A 27868-nucleotide genomic window follows, 5' to 3' on the forward strand; every position below is an offset into this window, starting at 1 on the left:
TTTCCTGTACAAAAACCAAGTGACTGGCAAATAAATATAATTTTCTTATAAAAAGTAACAAAAAAATTCAACTCTCAAAAATATTACCCACACCAAAACATCAGTCTGATTTCTCTTCATCTGAATATTCAGAAATAAACAGTAAATTTTTCAAAGACAGGAACAAATTATCATCACTTTCAGCCTTAACTAACAGTTGGTCCACCACTTGACTGCCTAATTTTGGTTTTTTATCCATTTCACTTTCATCATCTGCAATTAAAATAATGTACTAAGTATCACTGTATTTTTGTGCATAAATACCTGAATCAATAATATTATATCCAGCTGCATGCTCTTTAAGCACAACATGAATGGTAGGATACTCAATAATAATCCTATTAACCAGATTCTCTTTGATTGATAGAGTGTAATCAAGTTCAAAGAACTTTTTGCCTGATTTTTGTTCAGCTTTCAAAAGTAATTTCAGACCAGACACATCAGCAGCTTGGTAATACTGGAGTTTTTCCTGCAAAACTGGATCCTCCTGCTTAACCAAAAACGGACACAAAATTGAACCTAATTTCTCAGTTTCTAACACTCTAGCAGTGCTTAGATGTAAATTATCTGCATTTACAAACACCCACTCAATATGCCAAGAAATTATGTTGTCTTTAAAGTTCACTTGAGTAGTGTTTTTCCTGTGTCTTTCAAATTTGTAGGGTAAAAACTTTAGGATGGTTTTTCTTTGTGATGCTACATTTCTCAGTTTGATTAAATGCTTAAAGTGGGGCAAAATAAGTATTAGGTTATAGTTAAAGTGGCTGAACTTACAATAGGTATTGTGTTGCCATCACGCCGGAATCTAGATTTTTTTTTTATTGATTCCAAACCTTCAGATATGCCCTCCAAAAGTTTATAGTCACTTTCACAATCCATGTCCGTAAATTTGTGCATAGGAACAAACTTAGTTTGGTCGCGATTTCCATCGCATTCAATCTCTAATTTGTGGATTTTATTACACCTTAATGAGCAAGTTTTCACTTCGCATTTGGGGCAAGTGTACTTGGCATCATGAAAGTTGCATACCTCACATTTGCCTAATCTACTTGGTTCAAAATGGGTTTAAAAACATTTAAGCACCTACTTTTCTCAAAATGGTAATATGCAGACTTACCTTGAAAGATTTTCCTGTTTAGAACAGGAAGGAATGGGGGCTGGAAGTTCAATTTCCATTTTCGGGGTGTTTTAGTAATAAAGTGGAAGTGACAGTTTGTGAACCACGTGCGAACGAGATAAAGCAACAATTTAAAGTATTCGGAGCAAGAAAAAAAGCTTTTAAACCTTTTTATGCGAGTTTTAAAAAAGTGAATCAAACCACTGGTTAAAACTTTAAAAAAGTAGGGTTAACGTTTCGCAAGCTTAAAGTCTTCTTTGTTTTAACATTTCTTCGGTTTAAAAAGAAGAAGAGTGGACGTTTAACTGTCAAACAGATGTCAGTAATTGTCACTGCACTATTTGATTTGTTTTTTTTTTTAAATAAATAGTTATCTTAAATTCCAACAATCTTTAAAGAAAAAGTTATAAAAGAAACTTATTAAGAAGTTACAAGGCTTGATTGCAGTTGTTCAGGATTTTGTGGTTATGTAAATACATCCAAATGTTTAGAGGTATTTTTTCAATTATTTATGTAATGTGGTAACAGATTACTAAACTCCAAGGAAACTGGCTAAATAAACTAACATCAATAGGTAAGTGTGATTTAGATTGGATATTCAGGGTGGGGCTTCTTGGTGTTTATTTGTTTGGCGATAAAAATCCAATTTCGATTTCATGTGCATATAGGGTAGACAACATTTTACAGCAAACTTGTTAATTTACAAGGTTGTGGCAAAATATGTATTACACTAGACTAACAGTATTAACACACTTTTTGTCTAATTTTGTTTAATATATAGATGAGACAGAACTGCACACAGAATTGAGTAAAACATTAAAACAAACAATCTAAGTGCACTTAATAGTTTATTGCCCTAAATCTGAGCTGATACAAATTTGCTTTTAAGTATTAAAAATTGGAATTGTACAGACTACAGAGCTCACTTAACTCTAACATTAATTTCAGTTAGTTTTCCTACAGTGACATAAAAATGATTGCATGACAGTATCAAATAAATCTCCCTGTAATGAGTACCACAGAAAATGAAAAACTAAGACAGGAGCCAAGTGAAACTGTTGAATGTGAGAATGACAATAAACCAAATAGCAAACCTGAAGCCAATCAGTAAGTGCTAGAAATGATATTGACCATTCAATGGTTTTTCTTGGTGCTGTGAAGAAATATTTCAGTGCTAAATCACTTCCAAATCAACCTTCAATGAGAACCAGACACAGGCCAAGAAACAAATCAGTTTTACAAAGTGCCATTGCCAGAAAAGAAAGATCATTGCGGGTTGATGATCAGCCAAAACAAAGGCCCAGACGTATCAAACCAAAACCATTAGGTAATATTACTTATAAATTTAGAAATTTACCTGAGGTTTTTAAAAGAATTAGGAGAAATTGTAGGGGAACCTTTAGCCAAGTCTCTCAAAAATAGTCCATTAAAGAGAGTAAAAAGATCATCACCTAGAATGGCTGTAAAGAAAAAGGTTTTGGCTGAGTTCTCAGATGAGGGTAACAATGAATCATCTCCCGACACCCATACAAGGTAGGTATCACCACACTTATATTTTGATGTTTGCTAAATTTAAGAAAGTTGCGTCACATGTTACATATGTGTTTTTCTTGGATTTACTGTAACTACATCTGTTTAGTGACAATAAAAATACAACTAGATGTAAGGAGCAGTTAGTTCTACATTTATGCAAATGTACTGAAGATAAGCAGTTGTACATGGAAAGTAAATCAGGTGTTATTAAATTGTTACTTGTTTAGTGAGCAAAACAACAGAAATGTTCTGTTATAGATTCACAATTTTGTACAGCTATTGATGGTATGACTGACCAACTTATAGGATGTACTAGGTTAGTAGATGTGACCACTGTTCCAATGTTTCGACCGTCTAATCGCGTTCCTTTTGGAGTTTTCTGCAAAGTACATAGAAATAGACTGATTAGGCATAATTGTTGTCCAACTTGTGGGGTGTTTTGTACTCAGGTAAGTGAACAAAATTTTGTTACTACTTGTAGTTACAGAAAGCTCTGAATCTGCCAAAATACATTATTTTAGGGTGCTTTTGCTGAATGCCCTTCAAAACACCACTTTCACAAAGACTGCAAACTGTCCATTGGACAAGAAGACTTCTGTCCCCATTGTGGAGATCCATCTCCCAGTACTGATATTATTATTACCATGCATACACCCAAACCGCCAGTTTTCCTTCCTGTACAAGTACCTTATCAGTAAGTAAGTTAATTACCTTTCTAGGGCTCATAATAATTGAGACAAAAGTTTTCATAACATATAATATGTACTTGATACACATTCCTATGTTTTTGACACTGATTTATTTTTTAATTGTTTGTAAAGTTTTTTAATTTGTTATGTTGTTCCTTGATAGTTTTGTGCAATAAGTTATTTATTTTTAATGAATATTTATTGCTCTGTACGTAATTTGGTTTTGCTTCATCAATTATTTACTTGTTGCTATAATGTACCTAAATAAATTATTAATTATTTGCCTTATTGTTTTATTTTATTAGTTTTGCTTTTATGACTTGTGTTGGTGTTTAACCGAACTTATAAACGTTCTTTTAGGGTGTTCTATTGCTTATTAGGTAAGTATGTCTTTCAGGTGAGATTGAATGATTGTTAAGTAGTTGTCAACAATTTTTTTGTATGTGCTACAATTTATGTTTAATTTTGTTACCCCATAACTGGAAACAGAGTGGACAAGCAAATTTTTTGTTTTATTTACATTTTTATAACATATTTGACCACAGTTTTTTAACTAAATGAGTCTCAGTTAACTATGATGAATAGTTTTTTTGAGACAGCGATTTTCTTGGGTTATTTTTAAAACCTCGCCGATTTTCGAACTAATCAATGGATTTTGATGCGATTTGGTGTATTATTGAGATTTATGGGCGTTTAGCTTTGATCTGTCATTCTAAGACAGACTTCTCACTCATCATTGTATCTGGACACTCTGTAAGGTCTCTTCAAAGATGATACTTGTCCTGAAAACTACTCAATATCAACGGTATTTGAATGACAGATATAAATCTATTTTCGGGTAAATCGACATTTCTTCATCAGACACATGAAGTTAATTAAGAAACGCTCAAAAACGTCCAGAGATATTACTCTAAACCACAAGTTACTATGTTAGAAAAATTTAAAAAATATTAATTGGTAAAGTGACTGTAACTTTTCTTTTTTTGCAAGACAAGTGACAACCAAAGCGCATCCCCAGCGCAGGTTTTAAAAATAACTAAAAAACCTAAGTACCAAATATTTGTATAGTAATTGAATCCAAATGAATATTTCAGTGCAACACCTACAATTACTACTGACAGTATATTAGAATCAAGCTTGGACAGTACCATAGAACAACTTCCATTATCACCACCTGTAATACCCAGTGATCAACTAGAAAAACTGCAACGTAATGTTCACTTGGATCAGTGTAATAGGATGGATTTGGCCGATGCTATTCAGAGTTGTGATGCTGAAAAGGTTACCGCCATTTTGAGTATGTTATACTTGATAAAAATCGTTCTAGAAAAGTGTTTAAATTGCTGGTATTGTAGAACTTGGGAATGTCAACTTAAATGTCACTTTAGAAACACACAACAATGGAAACTTTCTTCACCTGGCAGCGTTAAAAGCAAATACAACCATTTTGTATTTGTTAGTTACCGGTCAAGTTCCACTTGACCTGCTTGACGATGACCAACATACCCCATTAATGATTGCTATTTTAGAGCACAAAAATGATATGGTCAAGTATTTGGTGCAAGCCGGCGCTGATCTAACTTTAAAGGTGTCACTTTGACTATAATTTCAGCTATGTAACAAATTTTAAATTTAAAAATACAGGGTATTGACGGAATGACTTCCTTGCATGTAGCTGCAAAGTCTGGAAACTTGGAAGCCTGCAAAATTTTATTAAACTCTAGTTTCACTATCCCCAACTTTGTAAACATACAAGATGATGGTGGGTGGACGCCTTTAGTGTGGGCGTGTGAGCATGGGTATTGCGAAATTATTAAATATTTAGTTTCTATGAAGGCTGATATTACCATACGGTATGTTACAAAAGCATGTTTAACAGCTTCACTAACACTAAAGCATTACAGTGATGTGGAACATAATGCTCCATTACATTGGGCTGCTTTCAAAGGAAGCACTGAAGTTGTAGAGTTGTTGCTGAATCTAGAAAGTGATGTTAATGTTTTAAATGTTCACGGTGACACTCCTTTGTAGGTTTATATTTTGTAATTTAAACATTTTGGAGTACTAGTTAATTTCAGGCATATTAGTTCCCGCGAAGATCATTATAATTGCGTTCTAGTGCTGATTTCTAGAGGAGCAGACCTTAGCGTTATTAATAAAAACAACGAAACTCCTTTGGATTGCGCCTCTAAAAGTGGCATGTGCTTTAATCCTTTAATGTTAAATGCCCAACTTCAACTTGCATTCACTGATGGGAAACGAGTTTCAGGATTGCTAGTCAAGTTAGTGTTTTGGTTTCCTAAAAAATGTTTCAGTCATTGTTGGTTTATTTCAGCGACGTATCAAAAGGTAGAGAACTAAACCCAATTCAGTGCTACAACAACATAGATTCTGACGAGGAACCCACAGATTATAAATATATAAAAAAGAACTGCATAACTTTAGATAATATTTACGTAAAAACCAAAATTGATACCACTGAATGTTGTAATTGCAATGACAGGTGTAGATCCAATGATTGTTTGTGTGTCAAATTATCCCAGCAAACTCATTACAATGAAGAAAAATTACCTTCTGACTTCAATTTTGAAGGTAAAAGTAACACCAAAAATTTAACCTGTTCAAAATGTTTTTTTTTTTAAGATCCTCCCACAATTTTTGAATGCAACGACCTGTGTTCCTGCAACGCCATTTTGTGTTCAAACCGACTGGTTCAAAAGCCTTTAACTCACAGATTTCAACTATTTAAAACAGTTTCAAAAGGCTGGGCTATTAAGGCCCTCCATGTTATTCCAACTGGAAGTTTTGTGTGCGAATATATTGGGGAGATTTTGACTGATTCTGAGGCTGAACTTAGAGAGGACGACAGCTACTTATTCGATCTTGACCACAAGGTTTTAGTGCTGATTTTAGTGTTGTATAATTGTTAAACTTTTTTTGTTCCAGGAATTTGATTCTTTTTGCATTGATGCCAAGCTTTACGGGAATTTTTCCAGATTTATCAATCATTCTTGTCATCCTAATTTACATCCTGTTAAAGTTTTTATCGACCATCACGACCTGAGGTTTCCCAGAATAGCATTTTTTGCCAAGAGGGATATTTTGCCTAATGAAGAGTTAAGGTAATTGTTTTTCATTCACAAAGCAGTCCAATGTCTTAGTTACTTATTTGATTTACATGTATTTTTTTTATAGTTTTGACTATGGCGACAAATTTTGGTCGATTAAGTCATTCAGTTGTGTTTGTGGTGCCGAATGCTGTAAATATTCCGGAAAATCAGTTGGAGAGGCATTGGAAAAAGATGCCTCACAATCGTGAGACAGCTCTAACCGAACATCTCATCTGGCACAATTTCGGATTTCCTGTACATGAAGGTGAAAAAATAATATGCAGTTCATTTATAACTTATTAATGTTCAGTTGTTAAACTATCCTGTTTTAAGTAATACTTAAAATTGTGTCTGATGATGCCTTAACAGGCAAAACCCATCAGTTCAATGCGTCAATAAAATTATTGGAGACTTTGTGTCTAACTGCCTACTTAGAGATAGGACCTACGACCATTTTAAAAGTTTGAAATGTTACTTACAACCTTCTAAAAAGTTCCAGGCTCCTCCACACGTGTTTTAAATTTTCTCATAACTGTTTTAAATTGGCAGAAGCTTCTAGGACCATTGTGAAAGTTCCAAAGGCCTCTAAATGCTACTGATAACTTACTAAAAAGTGCCAGACTCCCTTACAAATCTCTTACATTTTCCCATAACTGTTTTAAATTGCCAGAGGCTTCTAGGAGCATTTTTAAAGTTCCATAGACTTCTAAATTTCACTGACAACCTTCTAAAAGGTGCGGGAGCCCTTTACAAGTGACTTTTTTTAAGTTCCATAGATCTCTAAATGTCACTGACAAATTTCTAAAAAGTGTCAGAGCCCTCTACAAGTGTCTTCATAACTGTTTCAAATTGCCAGAGGCTTCTAGGGCCATTTTTAAAGTTCCATAGACTTCTAAATTTCACTGACAACCTTCTAAAAGGTGCGAGAGCCCTCTACAAGTGTCTCAAACCTCCTCAAAACTGTTTTAAATTGACAGAGGCATATAGGACCATTTGTAAAGTTCCATAGATCTCTGAATGTCACTGACAAATTTCTAAAAAGTGTCAGAGCCCTCTACAAATGTCTTTATAACTGTTTCAAATTGCCAGAGGCGTCTAGGAGCATTTTTAAAGTTCCGTAGACCTAAATTTCACTGACAACCTTCTAAAAGGTGCGAGAGCCCTCTACAAGTGTCTTAAATCTCCTCAAAACTGTTTTAAATTGACAGAGGCATATAGGACCATTTTTAAAGTTCTATAGATCTCTGAATGTCACTGACAAATTTCTAAAAAGTGTCAGAGCCCTCTACAAGTGTCTTCATAACTGTTTCAAATTGCCAGAGGCTTCTAGGAGCATTTTTAAAGTTCCATAGACTTCTAAATCTCACTGACAACCTTCTAAAAGGTGCGGGAGCCCTCTACAAGTGTCTCAAACCTCCTCAAAACTGTTTTAAATTGACAGAGGCATATAGGACCATTTTTAAAGTTCCATGGATCTCTGAATGTCACTGACAAATTTCTAAAAAGTGTCAGAGCCCTCTACAAGTGTCTTCATAACTGTTTCAAATTGCCAGAGGCTTCTAGGGCCATTTTTAAAGTTCCATAGACTTCTAAATTTCACTGACAACCTTCTAAAAGGTGCGAGAGCCCTCTACAAGTGTCTTAAATCTCCTCAAAACTGGTTTAAATTGACAGAGGCATATAGGACCATTTTTAAAGTTCTATAATTCTCTGAATGTCACTGACAAATTTCTAAAAAGTGTCAGAGCCCTCTACAAATGTCTTTATAACTGTTTCAAATTGCCAGAGGCGTCTAGGAGCATTTTTAAAGTTCCATAGACTTCTAAATTTCACTGACAACCTTCTAAAAGGTGCGAGAGCCTTCTACAAGTGTCTTAAATCTCCTCACAACTGTTTCAAATTGACAGAGGCATATAGGACCATTTTTAAAGTTCCATAGATCTCTGAATGTCACTGACAAATTTTTAAAAAGTGTCAGAGCCCTCTACAAATGTCTTCATAACTGTTTCAAATTGCCAGAGGCGTCTAGGAGCATTTTTAAAGTTCCCTAGACTTCTAAATTTTACTGACAACCTTCTAAAAGGTGCGAGAGCCCTCTACAAGTGTCTTAAATCTCCTCAAAACTGTTTTAAATTGACAGAGGCATATAGGACCATTTTTAAAGTTTTATAGATCTCTGAATGTCACTGACAAATTTCTAAAAAGTGTCAGAGCCCTCTACAAGTGTCTTCATAACTGTTTCAAATTGCCAGAGGCTTCTAGGGCCATTTTTAAAGTTCCATAGACTTCTAAATTTCACTGACAACCTTCTAAAAGATGCGAGAGCCCTTAACAAGTGTCTTAAATCTCCTCAAAACTGGTTTAAATTGACAGAGGCATATAGGACCATTTTTAAAGTTCTATAATTCTCTGAATGTCACTGACAAATTTCTAAAAATTGTCAGAGCCCTCTACAAGTGTCTTCATAACTGTTTCAAATTGCCAGAGGCTTCTAGGAGCATTTTTAAAGTTCCATAGACTTCTAAATTTTACTGACAACCTTCTAAAAGGTGCGAGAGCCCTCTACAAGTGTCTTAAATCTCCTCAAAACTGTTTTAAATTGACAGAGGCATATAAGACCATTTTTAAAGTTCTATAGATCTCTGAATGTCACTGACAAATTTCTAAAAAGTGTCAGAGCCCTCTACAAATGTCTTTATAACTGTTTCAAATTGCCAGAGGCGTCTAGGAGCATTTTTAAAGTTCCATAGACTTCTAAATTTCACTGACAACCTTCTAAAAGGTGCGAGAGCCTTCTACAAGTGTCTTAAATCTCCTCACAACTGTTTCAAATTGACAGAAGCATATAGGACCATTTTTAAAGTTCCATAGACTTCTAAATTTCACTGACAACCTTCTAAAAGGTGCAAGAGCCCTTTACAAGTGTCTTAAATCTCCTCAAAACTGTTTTAAATTGACAGAAGCATATAGGACCATTTTTAAAGTTCCATAGATCTCTGAATGTCACTGACAAATTTTTAAAAAGTGTCAGAGCCCTCTACAAGTGTCTTCATAACTGTTTCAAATTGCCAGAGGCGTCTAGGAGCATTTTTAAAGTTCCATAGACTTCTAAATTTCACTGACAACCTTCTAAAAGGTGCAAGAGCCCTTTACAAGTGTCTTAAATCTCCTCAAAACTGTTTTAAATTGACAGAGGCATATAAGACCATTTTTAAAGTTCTATAGATCTCTGAATGTCACTGACAAATTTCTAAAAAGTGTCAGAGCCCTCTACAAGTGTCTTCATAACTGTTTCAAATTTGCCAGAGGCGTCTAGGGCCATTTTTAAAGTTCCATAGACTTCTAAATTTCACTGACAACCTTCTAAAAGGTGCGAGAGCCCTCTACAAGTGTCTTAAATCTCCTCAAAACTGTTTTAAATTGACAGAGGCTTCTAGGAGCATTTTGAAAATTCCATAGACCTCTAAATGTCACTGTAGCCCCTGCTTTAAGTTATAACTATAATCATTTTGACCATCACTCAATATCACATTTAATCATACCTTTTGATACTCCATTGAAAATCTTCTTCGTGCTTTCCTGGATAATTTTTCTTTAAGAAGAAGAGCATAAACAATTTATCAAAGATTATTTTATAATTTTTGCTTTTAAATTGAAAAGTTCTGTTTTCTTAGGCCTGATTTTAGTCCGTAGTCTTTTTTAGTAATTATCACTACATCCACATGAAACAATATTATCAGGAATGCATAAATCGATACATACAGCTGAAACATTGTGATGATTACGATAATTAGACAGTCTGTATAATCTAATCTTTATGGCACCAAATTTTCGTTATCAGTTACTGTCGTTTATTAATGTCTTCCATAAAGTACTGCAGTCCTAATACGCTTTGTGTGAAAAAAAATGGAAATTAATTTTTAATCCAAACTGAAATCCTTGCCTGGAAAATCAATTAATCAACCAAATCGTCGTAACTGTTCGAAACTCCTAAAGTACGCATTAAAAAGTTTTAATTTCAGACCAAACTTTATAAACTCAAAGTAGGAAAAAGTTTATGGAAATCCTTATTTTGGTGTAGTTCTCACAGAGCGTACTTATTGAGAGAGTTGGTGCATGAAATTGCTTTTTCAATATTTTAATAATTCTTCTCGTTATCTTATTAGATGCTATAGAGCAGTTTGAAAACTCTGCCATAATTGCTTCTTTGCTATTAGCTCAATATTGAGTACGAAACAGTAGCAACAAATTGGATGTTTGGGTAATTACTGACAAAAATCAATGCGGAGTCGCTAGACCAAAAACTGATCGCTTTGTGTTTATATGCTTTGTAGAGAGTTTAATTTTAGAATATTAACAACAATGTATATAGTGTAAACTGGTGTTTATTTCAGAGTTAAAACATATTTATTGAATAAACCACTTACTTTTGTCCTTTTTAGTAGTACAGCAGATTAATTACTTTTAATTTTATTACTTTTGTCGATATTTTTGGGCTCTTTTATACTCCACACAGAGGGTAAAATCAATTTTTCTATATACAAACTAGGCAAAGTAATTAGTACAGTAATCAATATGCCCATTACAAAGCATACTATAGTATCTTCCACAGAAGTTCGTAACTAAAAATAATTAAATTAATTATCTAGCTTTTTCATAACTGTTTACTTACAAATTTTATGACGCTTAAATCCACAGCTGTACTGGAATGCGTTCCTCTGTAGAAAACCCAATGAAAATGGGTCACGTAAACTCCAAAACAAAAGTTGCCCAATACAGAGAAAAACTTGTTTTCCAGAAAGAATTTTGTAAAACCTGGTGGTAGTGGATTTTAAAACATTTTTTCTAGCAGTTGACTGTCAACGAACCTTTGATTATATTCCGGGACAAAGAATAAATGGTAAGACCAATCCCTGCGCTAAAAATCACCTTAACGGCTGGTATTAGAAAGGCGTTAGTCAAAATTCCATGCTCTATGCTGGGTAGGACAAGTGAGCTTATCATTGTCGTTAGACAAATCATAGGATAGTACTTTTCAAAAGGCTTTGGAAAATTTATATTTTAGAGCATTTAAAATGTAGGAAAATATTTGGTGCTACCTTAGGTTTCTCACAGTTTCTGGTATGGAAATCCATATAACCAAAAAGGGCACCCATAAGACTGGAACCGTAGTTCACCCAGAATCCAAAGTAAATATAAAACAACCGTTCTTCATTGAAGTTGTTGAAATTTGTAATCATTCTGCATATTCAAATGATTATTTTTTTGTAAAAAATTTTACTACAGTACTGGGTACTCACTTCAAACTGACCCAGTCTTCCAACCTGATTTTATTAATATACATTTGAACAATGTTCACCAAATAGCAGATAACCATCAGACCTCCAACCAGCTTTTTAAGATCCAACTTGTAATTTAGGGACACATAGAGCAACAGAATTGTTAGAACGTAATACTGAGTGTCAAGGGTCAGAGACCACATTCCAAAATGACACTAAAAGATTAGTTACTCAATTACTCAAATGGTTTAGGGACGAATGATGAAACTTACAACGTCAAAATTGGGGAACAAATTAGTTACATACAGGAACGTAGGCCAAAATCTGGTTTGACAGGATCTGTACAGCACATTGTATATCTCAAAGCCGCTAGGTCCGTTTGCGTATTTGTAAAATATGTTTGAGGTCAGAAATAACATCCAGGCAAGAGTAGGCCAAATCCTGAAAAAAATTTCCTATAGACTCATCATCTCAATTTTGTTTGGTTTTTAGTATACATTACCTAGCTATTCGATGGATAAATATTATAGCAGCTTGTCGGATGGTAAATTGACCCTGTTTTTGATGTATCGTCAATATTTGGTAGACCAAAAGCCAAGAGGACATCAGGAAAAACAGTTGTATGATAACCAGAGATAACGCTAATATGTAGTATATTACTTTTGTTTGAAATATCTGAAATATATTTGGTGTTAATACAATATTCATTCGAAGAACTTAAGTGACTTTCAGTCTTACTTCTTCCACAAATTCAGTATTTTTAATGGGTTTCAGTGTTGTATTGAGTAAACCATGGGCAACAATTACACAGGTAGTAGCTACCATTCTAAGTCCTTGCATGCATTTCAGTCTATTAGCGTCATCATTGGTTAACATTTTTGTGGCAATTCTTTTATAATTCATTACCGAAAAGCAGAGTAACACTTTTTCCACTAAAACATTAAAAATTCAGTAAAAACAAACAAAATTTAGGGGATAATGCACTCACGAATGTTTAGTTGAGAAGTTGCGACAAAAGCATCGTATAGTGTGGCTAGCAGTACCAAAGCAAAGTTAGCTCCAATTATCAAACTTTTAAGCAAAAGAGTTATTAACAATTATTAAACATTTTAACAACTTACAAACTGGGGGTAATGTTAACAGATGAGTCTGCATTTCTTATCATACAATTTGTACTACTAACTTCAGTACTAAGGTTGTACTGTGCTAATTCCAGTTTGGTTTGGTTTGTAACAAAGTACTTCAATGCTTTTTGGTATTCAGGTGGTATACACCATGTTCTGTGTATTTGAGTTCTGTTGTAGTGGAAAGGGAATGAACTCCATTTCTACTTCAGTACTGATTTAGGTATTTACGATAATTTAGTACTGTGGGTATACCTGAATTCGTTTCCAATAACTTGATTCATAGTTTTGTGGTACTAGTTTGAGTTTTGTGGTACAAAACATGTGATCTTCTGGACAGTTGTAGTAATCATCGATTTTGAATAAAACGGGAAAATCCTCAGTACTTGGACATGCAGTAACTGAAAGATTTTTTTTAAATTTAATGGTGGTAATGTATGGGGATACTTACAGTTATTTGAATGTTGTTGAGTGTGTTTTGCCAGTAAAACCACCAAAAAATATAAAAGCCTCATTGTTAAAGCGCCAGAAAAAATTATTTTTCCAACGGTGATCACTGATACATTTCTATAACTGCAGATGATCTGAATTCCCGAACCACTATTGACAAATTTACTTGCGTTAATCATTATTTATTTTGTTTTTCTGTCCCATTTTATAATTAACCGAATCGTAATTAATGAATGCTGTAGTAAATGGAAAGTACTATAGCTATTTAATACATTTTAATGATGGTACACTGAAAGGAAAAAACTCAGTTTATTTGGAATATGGTTCCATTGTGTGTTTGGGATATTTCCCCTTGTGTGAACGATAACAATGCAATTACCATGATGGTTTCAAAACACTCTACAATTATAACAAATTACTCGTTAGTCACGAGATTCGTTAGAATTGAAAAAGGGGAATTTGTCATACATTTTTCAGGTATAAACATTATTTAATAGTCGTGTTTTTTGACGTATTTGTTTTTTAAAGAGGTCATTAAAATCTAACACAATCTAATTTGGAAAAGCTTTTTTCTCCATAAACTTTGCTGTGTGATTGTCTTTTAATTTACGAAAGTGAGATTAAGTTTACGCAAGTTCCTTTGGGATACTGCAATAATTCTTCATTTGCTAGATTGTCTCTTGTCAGTGTGAGCCTAATTTAAACTGACCTAGATTAATACTTTGTTTACACAGTTTTTAGTAATGATGGGCGTAAATTTGCTTCAAAGATATCATTTTTGAAGCAAAATCAAAAATCTGAACCACTACCCTTTTTGTGCACCCCCTGTATACTAAGAGCACTGATGTACTGTGAAACTTTCAGGGATGAGTTTAATAGTTTTTTACGTTTTGCTCTTTTCAAATTTTTCGTAACTTTCATCGTTTCTGAGTATGCAGCAAATTTTCAAATCAGTTGAAATTTGAGTACCCTGTAATTCGGTTATTTTTGGCAGTTCAGGGAGGTTGAACCACTCCATTTAATCGTTTTGAGGTCTTCTTTCCAGTGGTGTAAATCAAAAAATTGTATCTGAAAAATTGCGTACAGGGTGACCAAAAACAGTCAATCAGTCAACAAATTTTCAAATCAGTTGAAATTTGAGCATCCTGTAACTCGGTTACTTTTGGGAGTTTAGGGTGGTTGAACCACTCCAATTAATCGTTTTGAGGTCTTCTTTCCAGTGGTGTAAAGCAAAAAATTGTATCTGAAAAATTGCGTACAGGGTGTCCAAAAACAGTCAATCAGTCAACAAATTTTCAAATCAGTTGAAATTAGTTGGTTACTTTTGGGAGTTTAGGGTGGTTCAACCCCTTATAAGATACGTTTTGAGCTCCTCTTTCCAATGGTGTAGAGTAAAAAATTCCATCCTAAAAATTGCTTACAGGGTGACAAAAATAGTGAAACACCATACATTTCTTGCACATCGTGTCCAAGCAAATTTTACATATTAAAAACCATACAACATTATTGCGCAATTTGATGACAAAAACAAACAGTAAGGAAATTGTAATGATATTCAGGAATTTTTAAATGAAACTTTCTCGTGTAATAACGTTTTTGTAATGTGCGTCATTTCAAAGATAATAAATTGCAATTTAGTTGAACGATTAGCAGCTTATTAACTTCCTAATTAAGGTATGATAACAAAATTCTTAACCACTTCACCTCAAAACTAAAAATAATTAAATTATTGGAATTAAACTGACTTAATGATAATTGGTTGTGAATGTTGTATTTTTAGTTCATCCGTGTAATCTGTGCTGATTAAATAATCTACGACAAATTTGGTTATAATTAGGAGTTTATAATTAAGGTAAACTTCACGCCCATGGAAAGACAAAGAGAAGTTTCGTGAAGTAATTCCATTATTTTCATTTAAAATGAGACAAAGAAGCTTTCGTGTTTCACAGTAATCATTATACACGTCGACTGAATTCAACGAACAAGAGTGGTGTTTAATGCTCACACCTACTCTATGAATTTTCAGTCGTTCCCTGTATCCTTAAGGGGTGATACTTATCCTTTTATATTTGGTGTTATTCTGTTCTTCTTAATTACTTCGTTCCATTAGGGTTTGTCAAGTGTGTCACAAAAATCGTTGAAAAATGAGGGTTTTGGGGTGAAAAAAGCAAAAAAATCGCTAATGCAAAGGTCAATTTTTATGCAAATCCTTTTCTGTCAGGAGCCCTATTTGTCCCAGAAAAAGATGTGGGGATTTTCGCGGTCTTATTTCACGCAACGGCGGGTTCAATATGTCAGCCCCCGTCATCTGTCCGTATTATAATAATGTTCGTAAAAATAGGGAAATAGTAGTCAAGAAAGTGCCATATGCAAGGTCTGGAAGCTTTGAAAAATTGCACCAAATATGAAAAAGCTCGTTTAGCTCGTACAATCCCAGTTCAATTACCCTGGAAATTTGATTTACCCTAGCTAGAAACTGAGGTTATTTATGATTGATGGAGATCATTTGATTGCTGTGTTTGAGGATTGTGAAAATGTGCTTAAAACAGTCATTTTCACACTCCAAGTGGGTTGTACCAGTAGTAGGGTTTAGAGTTTCTGAGATTTATTGATTACTAAAAACTTGGTTGAAGAAAAGTAACAAAAACTTCATTAAAACCCTACAAATAAATTTTTTTTTAAACACAACGTAATATTAACCACTATAACTCATTCCGCTTTTTTATTCATCTAAAATGGCTCGTTGTTATAATAATGGTTTTATATAGGGCCCTAATCTCTTTATACGAGAATTTCATTAAACTTACGTTGGGTTTTATGACGTTACTAACCGGTCATGACTACGTAATAAATGACCTATGCGAAAAAAGTGTATTAATCCGTTGATTGAACCGGTTTTTCGCGGACGATTGTTTGCTTTCAATGTACGGATTAGCTTGTATTTGATTATGAATTATGACGTGCCCATTTTATAGTGTAAATTGTACATTTTTATTGAGTGATCAAAACGTCAAACTGATTAATCATTGAATTTGGCCGAAAGAAATCACTCTAAATCGGTTAAACATACACGATTTACGTTGTCATAGTAAAAACAGTCTTTTGTTCATTAATGCTTCGTTTCCGAGCTTAATCCTTGCAAATTTAATCCTGGATTTATGAAGTATCTGAGTGGGATTATCTCCAGCTACTATAATTATTATTAAGACTTGAATTTGACTTATTAGTTTATTACAGCTAGTGCATTCAAAGACGTACAAGTATGGCTGGAACGAGCACTTGGGTATTCTTGTTGATTGTGATTGCAGTTTCGGTTCATTTGAGTTATGGAGCTGTTTTGAGGGAAAGTGACGACACAAACCAACTCGAAGTAAGTCTAATTTAATTATTAGCTGAAAATACAGCAAATTTAATTCTAATTTTCACAGTTATCCAGTTTACTTGTAGAAGAAGAGGAAGAGGATTGTTACGAATGCTACGATTGTGGGGAACACTGTTGTTTTATACCTGGATTCGGATGTTTAGATTTAACTGATCCATCCCTCCATCCAGAATCATAAGTAGACTCAGTTGTTTTACTTTTAATAAAACCAATGTTGTACATTGTATTTTAATATTTTTTTTTTATTAAAGTTTGATACATTTTTGGTATTAAAATTAGTTGTTAATTAATGTTTTAACTGGAAAGAAAATTCTATCTAAAATCGCCAAACAGCACAAGAACAAGTTTGCATTTTTCCTACCTAAATTAATTGAAAAAAAAAACAAAATTGAATTCCTACGTGATCGTAGTCAAAAACGTATTTTTGTTTATTAACCTACCCAGTCCTTAATCCTTACGAATTTAATCCCGGATTTATAAAGTATCAGAGTCGGATTATCGATATTTTACGCCGAAATATACGTATTTTAGTACATTCAGCAACTGGCTAAATAGCTTGAATTCGATTTGTAAGTTAATTACAGCAGAAAGATGATTAGAACGAAAAGCTGGATATTGTCTGATATACCTGTTATTACTTTTTTTTAGTTTTAAAAATTAATTTTGTATTTTTATGCTCTTTTACTGCTTTTTTTTTATTTTTAGTTATCCAGTGTTCATTTAGAAGGCGAGTCCCTGAAATGTTGTTATGAATGCTTCTACGTTCCAGGGTTGGGATGTGTAGATCCAGGAGACCCTTCACTACATCCATCCTCATAAAGTCTTACTTAACCAGGAAAATTTGACTGCTAAATTACCAGTAAATTACAAATACTATTCTCTCTCTCTGTACTAAACTTTGTAGTTTTTCCTGGTTATTGAATAGGAAATGTAATAAAGATTCCAAAAATGTGTTTAAAACAATCATTTTCTGACTCTGAAAACTGTCATTTTCTCACTACAAGTGGGATTTACAGGCGATTTTGTACCTGACTGTCTTTCTGGCAATTCTAATTTTGACACCACTTTTCTCCCTGACTATACCAATTTTTGGAGTGTTTTTTCAGGTTATTGAATAGGAAATTTAATGGGGATTCCAAAAATGTGCTTAAAACAGTCATTTTCTAACTCCAAGTGGGTTTTACAGGCGATTTTGTACCTGACTGTCTTTCTGGCAATTCTAATTTTGATACCACTTTTCTCTCTGACTGTACTAAGTTTTGTAGTGTTTTTTCATTTTATTGCATAGGAAATTTAATGGGGATTCCAAAAATATGCTTAGAACTGTAATTTTCTCACTACAAGTGGGATTTACAGGCAATTTTGTCCCTGACTGTCTTTTTGAACTGTCTTTTTGGCAAATCAAACGTTGACACCACTTTTCTCCCTGACTATACCAATTTTTGTAGTGTTTTTTCAGGTTATTGAATAGGAAATTTAATGGGGATTCCAAAAATGTGCTTAAAACTGTAATTTTCTCACTACAAGTGGGATTTACAGGCAATTTTGTCCCTGACTGTCTTTTTGAACTGTCTTTTTGGCAATTCAAACGTTGACACCACTTTTCTCCCTGACTATACCAATTTTTGTAGTGTTTTTTCAGGTTATTGAATAGGAAATTTAATGGGGATTCCAAAAATGTGCTTAAAACAGTCATTTTCTAACTCCAAGTGGGTTTTACAGGCGATTTTGTACCTGACTGTCTTTCTGGCAATTCTAATTTTGATACCACTTTTCTCTCTAACTGTACTAAGTTTTGTAGTGTTTTTTCATGTTATTGCATAGGAAATTTAATGGGGATTCCAAAAATGTGCTTAGAACTGTCATTTTCTCACTACAAGTGGGATTTACAGGCAATTTTGTCCCTGACTGTCTTTTTGAACTGTCTTTTTGGCAAATCAAACGTTGACACCACTTTTCTCCCTGACTATACCACCTTTTGGGGTGTTTTTTCAGGTTATTGAATAGGAAATTTAATGGGGATTCCAAAAATGTGCTTAAAACAGTCATTTTCTAACTCCAAGTGGGTTTTACAGGCGATTTTGTACCTGACTGTCTTTCTGGCAATTCTAATTTTGATACCACTTTTCTCTCTGACTGTACTAAGTTTTGTAGTGTTTTTTCATGTTATTGCATAGGAAATTTAATGGGGATTCCAAAAATGTGCTTAAAACTGTAATTTTCTCACTACAAGTGGGATTTACAGGCAATTTTGTCCCTGACTGTCTTTTTGAACTGTCTTTTTGGCAATTCAAACGTTGACACCACTTTTCTCCCTGACTATACCAATTTTTGTAGTGTTTTTTCAGGTTATTGAATAGGAAATTTAATGGGGATTCCAAAAATGTGCTTAAAACAGTCATTTTCTAACTCCAAGTGGGTTTTACAGGCGATTTTGTACCTGACTGTCTTTCTGGCAATTCTAATTTTGATACCACTTTTCTCTCTAACTGTACTAAGTTTTGTAGTGTTTTTTCATGTTATTGCATAGGAAATTTAATGGGGATTCCAAAAATGTGCTTAGAACTGTCATTTTCTCACTACAAGTGGGATTTACAGGCAATTTTGTCCCTGACTGTCTTTTTGAACTGTCTTTTTGGCAATTCAAACGTTGACACCACTTTTCTCCCTGACTATACCAATTTTTGGAGTGTTTTTTCAGGTTATTGAATAGGAAATTTAATGGAGATTGCAAACATGTGCTTAAAACATTTTCTTACTCCAAATGGGTTTTACAGGCGATTTTGTTCCTGATTGTCACAATCATTCAACATAATTTCATCTGATTGCACCAAACCAATTTTTCCTAAATAACTCAAAAATTGTGAAAGTTTCAAAAAACTACAAACTCAACGCCGTAAGTTTGCAGGACCGTTTTTGCTTCCAGTATACAGGGTGTGCAAGAAAAGTATGGTGGTCACCCTCTACACAATGTTTTTAGATAAAATATTTTGCTCAACCCCACTGGAAAGATGACCTCAAGACGGTTAATTTCAGTGGATTAACCCCAAAAATAACTGAGTTACAGGGTGTTTACTACAAATTTCAACTGGAAGTAAAATTGGAATTAAGCACTGTTTTTACATTTTGTAATCAAACTAACAACATTTAAAAGGATATACAGTTGAGAACATTAGCGAGAGAATCTTTTCCAACATGTAAATTGGGATGTTTTTGTTATGGGAGGTAATTAGCATAGCTTTTCCGACGACTCCCTTTAAAAATCGGGTGGATATATACAATTTAAATGCGAACAACGTGCTGCATTATTCATACAACGGACTACGGGATAAATTAGGCAAATTGTGTTATGCTTTTTTATAATCCCCTGTTTTACTTTTCTACCTTGCTGGACTAATTCTATTGTTGCAAGGTAATTCAATTTTGGACGGCCATCTTGTCGTGGAGGGTGAAGAAGTGAATCTGGATATCAGACTTCCCTCAACATTTCCAGAAAAGAAGAATTTAAAGTTTAGAAACCGTACAAATCCAATTTTTCGCAAATATTCCAAGGTTTTTATTTCCACACCCATGTGTTGTAAACTATATTAATAAACAAACCGATATCAGATAATAATGTATTTTTGTAGATTATTTACGGCAAGTGCAAGTCTTATCACTGCGATAAGCAGTGTAACATGTCAACTAAATAAGTTCCCAGAGCAAAATAACGCCAACTTTACAAGTATAAACAGTACTTGAAGTTGGTACTAATTACTAAAAAAGTTGCTGATAAGTGTGTGTAATCTGTGATTTGAAGGGATAAAGTGATTATGGTTATTTCACGCTAAATCTGTAGATTGTATGCAGGTAAATACAGACAAAATGTTTGGTTTCACTTTGATGCTGCTATTAGTAATTACAAAGTGCAGTGCTGGTGTTCTGAGTACGAAGGAATATGAGTTAGAAGGATTGATTCCTTATAAAGTAAGTTAAATTTGTGCAAAATGTTGAAAATGTAAAACGTGTAACTTTCAGCCAACAGAAAGACTCAGAATAACTTCAGAAGACAAACTCAGAGAATCTGATCTGAATGTTGGTGATTGCTGTCCAACTTGTGTTTACATGAACGAAATAGGGTGTGTTGCTTATCTTAACATATTCCATTCTTCATAAAAGAGTGTAATAATGTGATTTTTTTTATATGTTGATTAAAATATTTTTACAAATCTGATATTTCTGAATATTTGTTTGTTGCCCTTTACACAAAGGTCACATTTTGGTATATAAGTGTCATATTCGTGCATGACATTGCTGTTGCCAAAATTTTTAAAAGTTATACTAACTTTTTTTTGAAAAAGTCCAGTCTAGTATATTCTAGTAGAATGTAACCAAAAAAGAGTGGTAAAGTTTGGTTGTGTAGAGAAAAAAATTGAAACCGAACTTCTGGTAGTTGTGATATCAAAAAGTATTTCTGACACCATATTTGATGTGTATTTTTTTGGGAAAGACAAGTAAACTTCTCTTCTGGGCAACCTAACAACACTTTACACCCACTAAACAAGAATCAGTTTACTTAGTCGGTGTAGAACAAATATACCGTAATATTGACTTTACTCACCCTGTAGAAATTCGCGGCGTTTCGGACATTTTCCATGCGCAAAGGGGCAACAGCCACGTGTTTTGTGCCGTAAAATTTACCCCAATGTGCTGCAATTTTGGAAGTAGTAGTGCCAGTGCTGCCAACCTGCGAGAAATACGCCACTCGTCGTATCTACGAGCCACCCGGGAAAACTCGATCCGTTCGGTTGGTGCTCGTTTTCTTTTTTTGTATTTTCGCCGGACGAAAACAATTTTCGTTTTTCCGGTTTATTTTTTTCCCTTTTTAAGTGGACCAATGTGCCACGATGTGGGGGTGGTTTAAGTGTTGGTGTTTGGCCACCTAGTTTTGGAGTATATTTACGGTGTTTGAGGCCTTCCCTTCTTCAGGTATTTTCTTAATAATTATTAAAAAATAATTTGAAACTAATTTACGTTTACGACCCTTAAAAAACCCAGTTTTGAGCAACATTGTTTGGGTTTTTACACTGCGATTTAGCTGAAAAAATGAATGTTAATTAAATTTGAATATTGGATAGTTTTTAAAACAAAATGAGACGTTTCTAATAACTCTAAAAAAATGAAAAAACCTGAAAACTCACTGGTTAAAACACAAAGTTACTTTGTTAACTATTTTTACATAAATATTGCATATTTGACGTTTGGTGTTTCTTGCATGTTCCTTTGGTTGGAACCAAACAACAAATTCAGTCATCTGAGAGTATTTTTGGAAAGCTTGAAATGTGCTCTATCTTTTTTACTTTAATGACTTTTGCTCTAGATTTGAAAATAAGGGAGTTATTAAGGGTTGAACAACCTGGTGCACTATGGGAAAAATCAGTTAGGAAGGTTGTATAAGTTTTTGGGCGTTTTACGCCCAAAGTGTTTTAGAATGTCAATGTCATGTCAAGGATTTAAAATTTGAACGTTGTAACCACCCTGCAATTTCAACCCTCTTTCTTTAACGGTTTTGGAGATATTTGCGTTTGAGGATTTAACGCCTTCTAGCGTCCAAACCGTGCAACCAATCCATTCATGTAATGGTAGGAATTTTCTAATGAAATACACCTGTAAGGTAAAGTAATTTTACTTCAGTGTGTGTGACAGAAAAATTTACAAATTTTACCAGTAAATTCCAATTTGACCAGTAAATTTATGAGTTTAACTGAACAATTTTCATGCACCCCCTGTATAGTAGCGGCACTGACGGAGTGTGAAACTTCTAGAGATAAGTTTAGCAGTTATTTACGAACATGTTTGCTTTCTTTCAAATTTTTCGTAACTTTTACCGTTTCTGAGTTACTTAGGAAAAACTGGTTTGATGCAACAAATTTGCAAATCAGTTGAAATTGTGGTTTAAAGTTTGAGCATCCTGTAAATTGGTTATTTTTGGGAGTTTGGGGAGGTTGAACCACTTAAATGAACTGTCTTGAACTCCTTTTTCCAGTGGTGTTGAGCAAAAAAATCTATCTGAAAAATTGCATACAGGGTGACCAAAAACAGTCAATCGCCATACTTTGCATGCACACCCTGTATACTGGAAGCAAAACCGGTCCTGTAAACTTACGGCACTGAAGAAGTTGATTGGGAAAATTAGTCTCTTTCAATTTTTTTGTTACTTTTACAGTTTTTGAGTTATTTAGGAATAACTGGTTTGGTACAACAAATATATGAATCAAGTTGTGGTCTGAAATTTGAACACGGTTAAAAGTACAGTTAGGGATAAAATCGCTTATAAAACCCACTTGGAGTAAGAAAATGATTGTTTTAAGCACATTTTTGGCATCCCCATTAAATTTCCTATCCGATAACTTGAAAAAACACTAGAAATATTGGTACAATCAGGTAGAAAAGCGGTGTCAAAGTTTGAAGTGTCAGAAACACAGTTTGAAAGAACAGTCAGGGACAAAATCGCCTGTAAAACTCACTTGAAGTAAGAAAATGATTGTTTTAAGCACATTTTTGAAATCCCCATTAAATTTCCTATCCGATAACTTGAAAAAACACTAGGTCGATTGACTGTTTTTGGTCACCCTGTATGCAATTTTTCAGATACATTTTTTTGCTCAACACCACTGGAAAAAGGAGCTCAAGACAGTTGATTTAAGTGGTTCAACTTCCCCAAACTCACAAAAATAACCGTTTTACAGGGTGCTCAAACATTAAACCACAATTTCAACTGATTTGAAAAAATGTGGAATTTAAGAACTCCATTTCGGTTGGGTCTCAAAACCTTAAAAGATTTTAAATTTCATTTTCTTGTAATTTTGATTTCAATCATTTTGCTGCAGTTTTTCAAGCTTCCATTAAGAAACGAACCTTTCAGGCTTTACCAAACCCAGCTTTTTTAATCATAAGATTAAAGCAACTCAGGTCACTTTATTGATTCACGGAATTTCGTACTTGGATAATACATATTATACTGAAAATGTACAGTTCTTTTTAAAAAATATTGATTGTACTCCACAAATTTTTCCAGGCTAATTAAACATCCAAGACACCAGATCCGGACAAGGAATAAGCACTCTCTTCCTATCCATCTGAATAATTAATTTTCTTGCACTTGGTAGTTAATTAAAGTTTTCAAAGCGTATTCTTTGTGCTTGGCGTTGTCTATTGTACGCCACAGTATAATTCGTCGGTTTTAATAGAACTAATTAGGGAACTGAAATTCCATCATTATTGGCAAAGTCAACTTTAGAGCTTTAGTTTCGAAGCTTTGTATTGTACTACTTCGAATGTAGATCCTCAGAAATTTCTTAGTTCTACAAAAGTTAGTTAGTTAACTACTGACTCAAGATTACTGAAATTGTAAAATTCTTAACCCTCATCGCTCTAAGTATTGTCAAGTTTGTACACCAAAGAAATCAGAGTAAATAATTTTACCATAAATTTGCAACGTTATTCCAAAGTTTATTAAACCAGATCTGTCTTTAGCATAAACCGCGGTCCGTCAAGTTTCTTGATAGATTACACTGTCAACTTTCCATCATTAATACCCGCCAAAACCACAAAAAACTCTAATCCATTCATTGAAGGATCGACGGGATTATCGTAAATTACAAATTATCCTTCGATTGGCACAACCACACAGTAATTTCGCGAAATTAGAAAGAAAATTAAAGCCTCTGGTAATAAATAACCTGGTATTTTTCCTCGGCTAATGCAAAAATATTGCTTCTTTGACCGAGCAGATTTCACCAGGGGTGTTACGTGATTACGTACTAACCACTGCTCTCGATCCAACTTAATTGCTATTCGAAACGGGTAGAAGCAAACGCGATCGAGCTAAATTTATTACGTGTATGCTTTTAATAATGAACCAAACTTATCGACATAAAGGAATCGTAAAAGTAGGACATACACACGATTCCTCATGTGGATATAACTGGCCGAATTATGCTGTCGTCACACCTCGTTTATCATTGACATATTGTGCAGCACACTTGAATAGGACAGGCAAACAAATGGAGCCAACTGGAAGTCAGAAACTGCAACCGTATCTGGAAAGTGTAAAGCATTAGAGAAGTTGCAACAAACACATTTTTCTTCAGCTAATGGTCGAGGTAAAGTATGGCCATAAGGCATTAAATCTAGTCTGGGCTTTCGGCTGGAAACCCTCTAATACGTTGGTGATCGTTTCCAGACCATAAAGCAAGACATATGGATTCCAGAAGTAATCTGCGAGCAGAGTAGGGTAAATTACGACACCAAAGAGAATCCGCGGAAAGGTGCTAAACGTCTTCAGGATTTAATAGTCGAAAGATATACACGCGGCTTATCATTAGGCTAACTACGGTTTAACTAACGTTCTGGAATATAAAATGTTCTAGAAAATTTAGTTTCTAACAAGTAGCCATTGCTGTGGAATCTAAATTACATGGTTTAGTAAAGAAGTGGTAACAAAGAACTGAAACTCAAACATGTTTACTCTAATCTGTTTCAATTATTTTAGTTTGAAATCCTACTCATATTGGCAAATTCTACCAACTTGGTAAGAATTAACTTTAGAATGTTGCCTAACTGACAATTTTTTCCAATTTGGCTTAAAATTTGTTTGCAATGATGTCAAACTGACAAATTCTACCAATCTGGTTCAAGATTGTTGATTCTGACAAAAAACTGATAATTTTACCAAAACAACTAAAAACTACACTACATATACTATAAATTCTATCAATTGGATCCAAAATGTGTTTGAAATGGGACCAAACTGACCAATTCTACCAACTTGGTAAGAAATGTCTTTAGAATGTTGCTTAACTGACAAATTGACAAATTCTTCCAATCTATATATGTTTTTGACCAAAAAATATACCCTAATAGAGTCTGGTAGATAACCTTTGGTACATGTTACAAATTACCATTTTAGACCAACTAAACAAATTGTAATTTACCAAAAACTATTTCGTATTATTTACTAAGACAATAAAATGATGAATTCTTCAAATCGATCCAGAAACTGTCCATTAGAAAGCAAACAGGATTTTGGGCGTTGAAAGTTTAATCATCTGGAACAGCCAAAATAATCGGTGATCCGATTAACAGCTTAGCGTAAATTTCCGGCCTAATATTGTTAATATTGTTGTTCTAGGCAGACCCTAAATGTTAATTTATTCAGGGAATCAAATTGAAATGCTGGATTAGTGCTTAAAACATACAACTCTGTATCATTTAATTGAAATGTTACCTGTTAAAAAGTATTAAAATGCATTATAAATAACGTGAATGTACGGTGAAAGACCTCACGTGCAGAAACTTTCCCATAAGTTTAGGAAGGCGTGAGACTTAATACCCTCAGTCTCGTTTAGTTAAGTTTTAGTTATTTCCTATTTAGTTAACTTTTCTAAGTTGGATTAAAGCAACGTTAGAAGATTAGTTTACACTGCAAAATTTAGTTAATTACTGATTAGTTAAAACCCATATTTGAAATGTATTTGCAACAAAGAAGAAAATGTACGAAACTCCTTCTAGTAAAAGTACTAAAATCATGTTTGACATCCTAAATACACATAATTTGTCGCAAAGAAAACAATACAGCAATATCAAATTTCCATTTGGTTGTAGCACACGAGAAAAAAAAAGCAATATTTTACAACCCTCGTCATAATCTTTAAAGTTCCAGAACTCTGTCACAGGAATAATAAATCTACACACTTCTTAGCAAAACGCCTGGATGCTTGAGGATCCGAAATTTTCTTTTCAGTGAATAAATTTCGGATATTCAGGCGGGTTCAAAGAGAGGAAGCCGGTCCATGTCAACGAGTCGAATTTGGTTTTTGGGAGTGAAAATAAGGACCCTAGAGTGGTTGTTTTATATATATCAAGTAAAATACTTGAAAAAGTATAGATAATGTTTCAGAGTTTCTAAGTTCCTTTAGAGGGCCGAAAAAAATAAAAAATTGTGATTCTGGTTTTAACTGTAATTGATTTTCCGAAAATGCTAGAGATGGCTAAATTACTAACTGGCAGTTTTTCTTTCTGACTGAATGAAAAATAACGATAATTTTAAAAAACACTAGAAAATTTGGTACAGTCAGGGAGAAAAACGGTGTCAAAGTTTGAATTGCAAAAAACACAGTTTGAGAAAACAGTCAGGGACAAAATAGCATGTAAAACCCATTTGAAGTGACCGAATCATATTTTTAAGCACATTTTTGAAATCTTCATTGAATTTCCTATCTAATGACATAATAAAACACTTCAAAATCGAGTTCAGTCAAGGAGAAAAACTGTGTCAAAATTTGAATAGCAAAAAGCACAGTTTCAAAGAACATGGACAAAATAGCATGTAAAACCCATTTGAAGTGACCGAATTATATTTTTAACCACATTTTGAAGTGTCAGAAACACAGTTTGAAAGAACAGTCAGGGACAAAATCGCCTAGAAAACCCACTTGGAGTAAGAAAATGATTGTTTTAAGCACATTTTTGGAATCCCCATTAAATTTCCTATCCGATAACTTGAAAAAACACTAGAAAATTTGGTACAGTCAGGGAGAACAACGGTGTCAAAGTTTGAAGTGTCAGAAACACAGTTTGAAAGAACAGTCAGGGACAAAATCGCCTAGAAAACCCACTTGGAGTAAGAAAATGATTGTTTTAAGCACATTTTTGGAATCCCCATTAAATTTCCTATCCGATAACTTGAAAAAAACACTAGAAAATTTGGTACAGTCAGGGAGAACAACGGTGTCAAAGTTTGAAGTGTCAGAAACACAGTTTGAAAGAACAGTCAGGGACAAAATCGCCTAAAAAACCCACTTGGAGTAAGAAAATGATTGTTTTAAGCACATTTTTGGAATCCCCATTAAATTTCCTATCCGATAACTTGAAAAAACACTAGAAAATTTGGTACAGTCAGGGAGAAAAACGGTGTCAAAGTTTGAAGTGTCAGAAACACAGTTTGAAAGAACAGTCAGGGACAAAATCGCCTAGAAAACCCACTTGGAGTAAGAAAATGATTGTTTTAAGCACATTTTTGAAATCCTTATTAAATTTCCTATCCGATAACTTGAAAAAACACTAGAAAATTTGGTACAGTCAGGGAGAAAAACGGTGTCAAAG

General features: G+C 33.9%; 4 protein-coding genes and 2 long non-coding RNA genes across 7 annotated transcripts in view; 4 read left to right on the plus strand and 2 right to left on the minus strand.

The window, feature by feature from the left end:
* Window positions 1-20: 20 nt before the first annotated feature.
* Window positions 21-1360, minus strand: LOC145734335 (box C/D snoRNA protein 1). Of its 2 annotated transcripts, none has more exons than XM_081987634.1 (4): window positions 1157-1360; window positions 814-1084; window positions 304-760; window positions 21-252 (listed from the first exon to the last, which is right to left on the minus strand). In XM_081987634.1, exons 1-4 carry the CDS (start codon window positions 1213-1215, stop codon window positions 101-103), a joined length of 939 nt encoding a protein of 312 aa, XP_081843760.1. In that variant the 5' UTR covers window positions 1216-1360; the 3' UTR covers window positions 21-100. The 2 variants fall into 2 exon arrangements, with proteins under 2 accessions (XP_081843760.1, XP_081843759.1); XM_081987633.1 differs by having other exon boundaries at window positions 814-1087.
* Window positions 1361-1500: 140 nt separating this feature from the next.
* G9a (histone-lysine N-methyltransferase G9a) lies at window positions 1501-6902 on the plus strand. Its single transcript, XM_081987631.1, has 13 exons — window positions 1501-1730; window positions 2105-2263; window positions 2329-2483; window positions 2530-2689; window positions 4473-4675; window positions 4734-4966; window positions 5023-5231; window positions 5283-5405; window positions 5457-5660; window positions 5714-5970; window positions 6022-6272; window positions 6325-6500; window positions 6574-6902. Exons 2-13 carry the CDS (start codon window positions 2166-2168, stop codon window positions 6695-6697), a joined length of 2193 nt encoding a protein of 730 aa, XP_081843757.1. The 5' UTR covers window positions 1501-1730; window positions 2105-2165; the 3' UTR covers window positions 6698-6902.
* LOC145734337 (uncharacterized) lies at window positions 6740-16949 on the plus strand. The gene is made up of 3 exons (XR_014179409.1): window positions 6740-6753; window positions 16579-16711; window positions 16770-16949. It is a non-coding gene; the product is annotated as an uncharacterized LOC145734337 (long non-coding RNA).
* Window positions 10858-13539, minus strand: LOC145734334 (uncharacterized). Its single transcript, XM_081987632.1, has 12 exons — window positions 13343-13539; window positions 13147-13292; window positions 12889-13094; window positions 12756-12838; window positions 12506-12699; window positions 12270-12442; window positions 12040-12208; window positions 11789-11982; window positions 11588-11729; window positions 11357-11531; window positions 11161-11303; window positions 10858-11110 (listed from the first exon to the last, which is right to left on the minus strand). The coding sequence occupies exons 1-12, from the start codon at window positions 13518-13520 to the stop codon at window positions 10943-10945; spliced, it is 1971 nt and encodes a 656-aa protein (XP_081843758.1). The 5' UTR covers window positions 13521-13539; the 3' UTR covers window positions 10858-10942.
* A 3145-nt stretch (window positions 16950-20094) lies between the features above and the next one.
* Window positions 20095-20936, plus strand: LOC145734329 (uncharacterized). The gene is made up of 2 exons (XR_014179406.1): window positions 20095-20689; window positions 20741-20936. It is a non-coding gene; the product is annotated as an uncharacterized LOC145734329 (long non-coding RNA).
* Window positions 20937-21354: 418 nt separating this feature from the next.
* Window positions 21355-27868, plus strand: part of LOC145734306 (semaphorin-2A-like) — a 261310-nt gene continuing 254796 nt past the window's right edge. The window contains 1 exon segment of the mRNA XM_081987598.1: window positions 21355-21691. The gene's annotated coding sequence lies outside the window, so the exon portion shown is untranslated.

This window comes from Ips typographus, linkage group LG9 (genome assembly GCF_016097725.1).
Source record: "Ips typographus isolate SLU linkage group LG9, UJ_Ityp_2.0, whole genome shotgun sequence".
NCBI lineage: Eukaryota > Metazoa > Arthropoda > Insecta > Coleoptera > Curculionidae > Ips > Ips typographus.

Bases quoted from the DNA above. Each gene is read 5' to 3' on its own strand.
- LOC145734335 (XM_081987633.1), bottom strand. From the start codon at position 1,215: ATGGAAATTGAACTTCCAGCCCCCATTCCTTCCTGTTCTAAACAGGAA. The intron at 1,088-1,156 runs GTAAGTCTGCAT...TTTTGAACCAAG, and splicing joins AAACAGGAAAATCTTTCAAG to TAGATTAGGCAAATGTGAGG. The intron at 253-303 runs GTATTTATGCAC...TTTTAATTGCAG, and splicing joins ATATAATATTATTGATTCAG to ATGATGAAAGTGAAATGGAT.
- G9a (XM_081987631.1), top strand. From the start codon at position 2,166: ATGAGTACCACAGAAAATGAAAAACTAAGACAGGAGCCAAGTGAAACT. The intron at 2,690-4,472 runs GTAGGTATCACC...TGAATATTTCAG, and splicing joins TCTCCCGACACCCATACAAG to TGCAACACCTACAATTACTA. The intron at 4,676-4,733 runs GTATGTTATACT...CTGGTATTGTAG, and splicing joins AAAGGTTACCGCCATTTTGA to AACTTGGGAATGTCAACTTA.
- LOC145734334 (XM_081987632.1), bottom strand. From the start codon at position 13,520: ATGATTAACGCAAGTAAATTTGTCAATAGTGGTTCGGGAATTCAGATC. The intron at 12,839-12,888 runs GTAAGTTGTTAA...TTTGCTTAAAAG, and splicing joins GTTAACATTACCCCCAGTTT to TTTGATAATTGGAGCTAACT. The intron at 11,111-11,160 runs GTAAGTAAACAG...AATTATTTTTAG, and splicing joins ATTTAAGCGTCATAAAATTT to TTACGAACTTCTGTGGAAGA.